The sequence below is a fragment of the Chlamydomonas reinhardtii genome, chromosome 14, assembly GCF_000002595.2.
Source record: "Chlamydomonas reinhardtii strain CC-503 cw92 mt+ chromosome 14, whole genome shotgun sequence".
NCBI classification, from domain to species: domain Eukaryota; kingdom Viridiplantae; phylum Chlorophyta; class Chlorophyceae; order Chlamydomonadales; family Chlamydomonadaceae; genus Chlamydomonas; species Chlamydomonas reinhardtii.
Window position 1 is genome coordinate 624,586 of NC_057017.1, and position 6,873 is coordinate 631,458.

The window sequence follows — 6,873 nt, forward strand, 5'->3', positions numbered from 1 at the left end:
GGTTGGGTTGCGGTTGTGTGTCCGGCGCAATCAGAATCTCAATGCGCCTAACCAACTACACGTAGCAAACATCTTGGCAAACATACCATAATTTCCTTCAGGGCCTCGCTGTGCTTCTGTGGTGAAATCCCATCCTGTCCTCCACCGCCTGTGCGCCCCCCGTACCGCTTTTCCAAACATCCTTGCACCCCCCCCCCCCCCCCGCACGCCAACGCTCTTTGAATATTAGTTTTGGGGTCTATTGCCCAGGAGATGTGACGTAGTACTGGATGTCAGCTTAAAGCGGTCTAGAGAAGAGGAGAGTCTGTGGCCGGATGCTTGAATCGGGTATTTTGGCGGATGTGAAACACATTGCTTCGGCGTGTGGCGGTGTGGGGACGCGGCGTTGGCGAGAGCGTCGGGTGGGAGAGCCACGAATGCCCCAATACCGTGGGGGCACTGTAACAAAGGGCGGCTCAGACCTCAGTTCCCTGGATCCTGGACCATGAGGTCCTGTTAAAAGAGCAGGTGAGTCAGGCTTACACAGATACGGTACACTCACTACCGTATACTGCTGGGCGGGTATGGTGGCCAATTGATGACAAGTTGACCCCCGAGCAAAGCGACATCCGTTCACCAATTTCCGCTGCGGGTCGTGCAGCCTTTACAGCCTCCCCGGGTTACAACTCCATCCCCAACTCAGCCACCGACACCGACCGAGTAACTCCGGCGTTCAACCAGCCGCGCACTCCTGCCCTGCCGTTGCAATTCTTAGCCATCCCCTGTGCCGCCTGCTGGGGCCTGGGAATCAGCTGCACCCTGCGGGAATTCACCAACCTGCCTTAACACTGTCCCATCGCACACTCACCCACCGACTCAGCCACCGACCCAGCCTCAGCGACTCAGCCACGACTCGCCACCGACTCAGTCCGTCCGCCATTTGTCAAATGGGGATGGGTGGGGTCTCGAGCAGCCAGCAAGCAGCCATGCTCGCGCCCGCTCCCGTCTTAGTTGTGGGCTAGAAGCCGCCGTGCACGTCGTCTCCCGCGGCAGATTGGGCCTCCATGCCCCTTGAGCGTCCTTGTCAGTGCACTATGGCCGTCCGACCGACATTCGAGGCTCTCTCGCCATCGCCGCGTTCCCACAGAGCAATGTGTCTCTGGTCTACGCCTAGCACGTGCGATAACCGGAACGCTGCACGAAGGCCAGCTTGCCTTTGCAGATCGGTATCGCCCACTCCTGTTTCCCTTGCACGGCGTATGTCCTCCCTCGCATGCTACTCTCCTTGTGTCTCGCAGCCTCACCCGAACGAAACACAACCCCTGCCGTCATACCAGGCATGGCAAGATGGCCCGAAACCTCAAGTTGTAAACAAGCTCGCTATACATCTATGGAATTTCTCTTCTCCTTGTCAAGTTGCGTCTCCTGCTGCATCATCAATCCTGCCCCAGCGCACGGCAGCGTGTGCACGCGTGCCAAACACACATCGCCTGCGCCCCCGCCCTCCGATGTCAGCCATGTGGATGCTTTGCACTCATCACCCACCACGACCGACTAGCACCCGGCACTCCGTCCCCGCCAGCCTCTACTCCGGTTGCTCGCCGCGTTTCATCCTCTTATTTGTACCCCACCCCATTAGCCCACATGCGGTGCCGCGTCACTGCTGCGCATGTAAAGCTTCCAAAGCTCCAGAACCTTTTAAACACGTGCCTCCAGCGCAAGTCGCTCCGGCGTGTGAAGTTCTTCCCTCCAGTGCACCGCACACATGTGTGGGCTCGGCTAGTAGTCGCGTACACTGTTAGGATGTTACTTCTTAACCTCGTCCTACTGAGCCGAGACGCAAGGCCTGTGCCCTCCACCGCCTGTGCCCGCCCGCACGCAACCACTACAATTTGCCCGTCGCCCGCCACTGTCATATTGCACCATTGTCTTGCACCCTTGCCGTCTCATCACAATCCCTGTAAACTGTTAACACATTCGCTCTCTTACCAGCCCGTAAAGCCCGGCAGTCCGCCCGGTGGCCGCTGCTGGTGTTGTTGCTGCTGCGGCCAACCGCCCAAACCACCCCCCGCACCGAAGCCGTTGAAGCCCGGCGGCGGCTGGCGCGGCACGGCGCCTGCTGTCGGGTCTGACGACATGGGTGACAGTGACGAGCTGCCGCCGCCCGGCCCCGGCGCCGCAGAGCCCCATGTCTCCGAAATGGCACCCGGCAAGGCCCCGCTGCCGCCCCCGCCACCTACACCGCGATCACCACCCCCTAGCCCGTACCCCAGCCCCAGACCGCCCTGCGGCAGACCCGCGATGCCCGGCGGAGCTGAGGCCGCGGTGGCGAAGCCCGAGTGCGCGAAGGCGGCACCCTGCGACCCCTGCAACCCCTGCAGACCGCCGCCATGCAGTCCACTACCGCCGCTGCCGTTGGCGCTCTGCAGCAGCGGCCCCAACAAGCCCTGCTGCTGCTGGTGGTGCTGCTGGTGGTGCTGCTGCTGTTGGCCGCCGCCTAGAAACTGGCCCTGCTGCCCGTGGCCCTGCCCTTGGCCGTGCTGCTGCTGCTGCTGCTGCTGCGCGTTGTTGAAGCCCGGAGGCCCGAACCCGCCCAGCCGCTGCTCCCGGGGGGCCTCCGAGGCGATGGGGCCCGGCGGGGCTTTGGACACGCCGTCCTCACTGAGGCCCAGGTGCCGCAGCAGGTTGAGCAGGTCGCCGGCGGTGGCGGGGCGGTCCACGTCGTCTTCATGGAACATGCTCAACATGCCGCCGCCGCCACCGCCGCCGCCGCCGATGTCGCCCACGTGGCTGTGGCTGCCAGCGCCAGCGGGCCCCAGCCCCGCTCCGCCCGCGCCAGCGATGGAGCTGAAAGGCGGCGCCTGGGGCTGTTGCTGCTGTTGCTGCTGCTGCTGGGGGAAGCCGTTTGCAAACAGGAAGGGTTGCTGCTGCTGTTGCTGCTGCTGTTGCTGCTGCTGTTGCTGCGGCTGCGGTGGCGGCTGATGCTGCATCCCAGCGAACAGGTTGAAGCCGTAGCTCGACGGCGGCTCGGGCGCGAGTGCCTGCTGCTGGTGTGTGTGCTGGCCGCCTCCACTGCCGCCGCTAGGCAGGAGCCCGACACGCGCCATGGCCGCGGCCGCCGCCTGCCGCGCCGTCTCCGCGCGCTCGTTTGCCAGGTCCCGCGCCGGTGCGGCGCGCAGCGCCGCCAGCAGCGCCTGCCCCGCCGCATTTCCGCCCGGCGCGGCCACACCGGGGCCCGGGCCGCTGCCGCCGCCCAGCCCTTGCAGGCCGCCATTGAAAAGCGAGTTCATCGCGCCTGCCGCGCCGCCGCCGCCACCGCCTGCTGCTGCTGCCGCTGCCGCCTCTCGTGCCGACTCCTTGCCGTCCGTGCTGGGCTGCAGCAGCGCCAGCAGCTGCCGTGTGTCCATCCCGTTCAGGCCGCTGTAGCCCCCCGGGCCGCCGCCAGGGCCACCCAGGCCGCCTGGGCCGCCGCCGAGGTAGCCGCCACCCGGCAGCGCGCCTGGCGGCGGCGGCGGTGGCCCGCCGTGGTGCCCGAACGGCTGAGACCGGTAGGCGCCGAGGCCCGGTGGCCCCGGCGGCACCTGCGGCGGCCCCTGCTGCTGCGGGAAGCCGAACTGCTGGAGCATGTGCGTCGGGCCGTTGCGCTGGGGCGGCGGCGGCGGCTGGTGCGGGTGCGGCGGCGGCGCCCGGTTGAACGGCCCTGGCGGCCCCTGCGGCGCCTGCTGCTGGGGGGGCGGCGGCGGCGGCTGCGGTGGGCGCAGCTGCGGCGGCGGCGCGGTGAGGCGGTGCCAGCCGTGCGGCGGCCGGGCGCGGTTGAAGTGGTGGTGGTGGCGCCACTCTTCCAGAGTCATGATGGGTGAGCCGCACCGCGTCGCGTCAATTAGCGCCCTGCGAGGCGTTGGTAACGAAACGCGAACGTGTAAGAGGTGTATGGTCCACAAGGGCGTAAATACGTACAGCCGGCGAGGGCGCGGCAGTGTGACGGCGCCAAGTGTTTCATACAGGACACGAGGTGGAGGTCCACTTGGCTTGAAACGCACCGGAACGCGCGCGCGTCGGCTTCAAACTCGCCGCCACCGGTGCCGTTCGGGTCGGTGCCGTTGGTGGCGGCGCCGCTACCGCTCCGGCGCGCCGCCGCCAGCTTCTCCAGGCGCTGCTGGCACTCCGGCGGGATTGCCGCGTTGGCGGGCAGCTGCTGAGGATGGGCGGGGAGGGGCGGGGAGGGAGGTGGTTACAGGGTGAAGCGGTATTTGTAAAAGGTGCCAGGAAAGGGATGAGAGGGCGGCGCACGCGCCTTGTGGGCTTTTGCGGGCGCAAGGCGTGCTGGCGTAGCGCGGTGGGCAGCAGCACCACTACGGAGTACGGGCACAGCAGCCCCGCGGCACACACCTTGGCCCCAGCCAAAACCACAGAGCCATACAAGACTGGCTGCATGGCACAATTGCGCCACGCACCGTGGCTCGCGGTGTCAACGGTGCCAACGACCACAGCACGCCCAGCCCTCCACACACGTGCCCACCACCCTCCACGCGTGGGCCCCCTCCCTCCCTCCCTCCCTCCCTCCCTTCCCCTCCCCTCCCCACCTGCAGTTTGGCCAGCCCCACGTACGGCAGGGCGTCCGCGCCGAACAGCCACGTCAGCGCCCGCGCCGCGTCTGCAGCAGGCAGTGTGGGCAGCGTGGGCAGGCGGTGTGGGCAAGCAGTGTGGGCAGACAGGCAGTGCAGGCCCATCGGCAGGCAGAGTGGCACAACAAGGTCAGCGCATGGGACATAGATCGGCGAGCGTCAGCAGAGCGGGTGAACACTCGTTTCTTCTCGGCTGCACACCGGCAAACAAGCTTGCAGATAGGCAGGTAGGCCGACAAGTGAAGCAGACACGCAGGAAGGCCAGCGCGGTGGGGCGCTGAATTGGGTTGGGCCACAACGCAGCTGTCGCCGCCGCAGCAGCTCGCCCCTCACCCGCGGTGGTGGCGACGCCTCTCAGCAGGTGCACCGAGTGGCCGAACACCCAGGCGATGTAGGGCAGCGTGTTCTCGTTGCGGTCCTGGATAGGGGTTACATTCATGATTAATTAAGAAGTGAAGTGGGGGGTGGGGGAAGAGGGGCGGGGAGGGGGGCGGTATATTCATGACTAGGTAAGGAAGTGGTAGACGGCAGCCGGGGGGGAGGGGCGGGAGATACCCAGGGGCGGAGTGGAAGAAGTGCGTAGGCGGACTTGACGGCGTGGGGAGGGGTTACATTCATGATTAGTTAAGGAAGTGGTAGACGGGAGGGGTGCGGAACTGTCGGGAACGGTGACCAGCAGAGGAAGGCAAGACGCAGGGCGAGGGGGTGCCAACAGCTGACACGGCTGGAACCGGGAAGAAGTTGCAAGTGCGGTACACCGTGCACTTTGCCAGCCCCGCCCCCTACTGCGCTAGCACCGTATACTTTGGCTTAGCTTTGGCTGATACTTTACCCCCCCCCCCAGCGCATCCTGACACACGGTCCCATAACACGGCCCCAAGCTCCCCAGCCCCCGGCCCCCAGCCCCCAGGGCCCGGGTCTCCAAGGACCCCGGGCCTCGAAGGACCCCACAGCCACACACGGCTCGGCACGCACCCGTATCCCCACGCTGCGCGCGGTGTTGTCGTGGCAGTCGAACGGCTCCTCTACCGCCGCCACGTAGGCGCGCGGGAAGCGGGCGGTGTAGCCGCGGCCCAGCCAGGGGCTCACACGCCAGTTCCTGGGGGGTAGCGGTTGGGGTGGCAGTTGGGGTGGCGGTTGGGGTGGCGGTTGGGGCGGTGGTTGGGGCGGTGGTTGGAGCGGTGGTTGCGGTGGCGGTTGGGGCTGGAGCTGGTGGCAGTGGTGGTGGCAGAGGGGGGTGGCGGTGGCGGCAGGGGCTTTGCAGGACAGCAACAGGGAGGCTCGGCAGTGGCGCACCGCCTGCCTCTCCCTCAGCCCTGCATCGCCCTCTGCACCCCCCTCCAGCTTCCCCTGCTGTCCCTTCACCCTCCTCTGCGCTCCCACCCCCACCCTCTCTTTTTAGGTACCTACAACCCCTCATGAGGTGCCCCCGCACCTGTGCGCCGCGTTGTCTCGCCACTGGCCGGTGATGGCGGCGAAGGCGCTGAAGAACCACAGCAGCTGGTCCACCAGGCCCGGCTGACAAGGCGAGGAGGAGGCGGAGGAGGAGGCGGAGGAGGCGGAGGAGGGCTCGGACCAGCGCGGGTGCAGCAGCGCCGCCGCGCCCTTGCCCGTGCACCTGGCGCGAATGGGGTTCGGAGGGCAGGCGTGTGTGTGTGTGTGTCAGGGGATGACACGAAGAGGCAGAGCCCACACGTATGCGCGCGCGCGAGTTTGTGTCCAGGAACGAAACGCGCGCGCAGGTGTGCGTACGCGCGTTCACTCACACTCAAGTTCCTGCCACAGTCAGAATTTCAAAGGCCGTGAACCGCTCAGGGTTGACGGCTCTCTACTTAAACCCCGAAGTACAGACTGCTCCCCAGCATGCACGCCACGCACTTGGCCCTCGCCACCGCCAGCATCGCCTCCGGCTGCACGCCCTTGTCCTGCAGCGGCCGGCCCGTGCCCGCGGCCGACAGCGGCGGCTCGGAGTCGTGGAACAGGCGCCACAGCGGCGGCAGCAGCGCGCCCTCGGGGTAGGCCTGGGGGGTGAACACGTGCGTGGGTGGGTGATATGAAACGAAACGAAAGCCCGCCGTGTGTGTGTGTGTGTGTGTGTGTGTGTGTGTGTGTGTGTGTGTGTGTGTGTGTGTGTGTGTGTACAGGATGGACATACTTTGCTTTGGGACCACACTGTCGCCCCACACTGGACTCCGCCCATGCGGGTAGCCAGCCGGGTAGCCAGCGATAGGGGCTCGTCCCCTCCCCCCCCCTCCCCTCCCCTCCCCAC

At 66.6% G+C, this 6,873-nt stretch overlaps 1 protein-coding gene across 1 annotated transcript in view; it reads right to left on the minus strand.

Moving 5' to 3' along the window:
- Positions 1–33: 33 nt before the first annotated feature.
- Positions 34–6,873, minus strand: part of CHLRE_14g612150v5 (uncharacterized protein) — a 9,316-nt gene continuing 2,476 nt past the window's right edge. Inside the window, exons 6-12 of the mRNA XM_043070007.1 lie at positions 6,483–6,625; positions 6,040–6,222; positions 5,580–5,703; positions 4,938–5,022; positions 4,563–4,633; positions 4,020–4,171; positions 34–3,867 (exon numbers count right to left, since the gene is read on the minus strand). Coding sequence (XP_042916680.1) covers positions 1,965–3,867; positions 4,020–4,171; positions 4,563–4,633; positions 4,938–5,022; positions 5,580–5,703; positions 6,040–6,222; positions 6,483–6,625 — 2,661 coding nt within the window. The 3' untranslated portion in view covers positions 34–1,964. The remainder of the gene's footprint in view (positions 3,868–4,019; positions 4,172–4,562; positions 4,634–4,937; positions 5,023–5,579; positions 5,704–6,039; positions 6,223–6,482; positions 6,626–6,873) is intronic.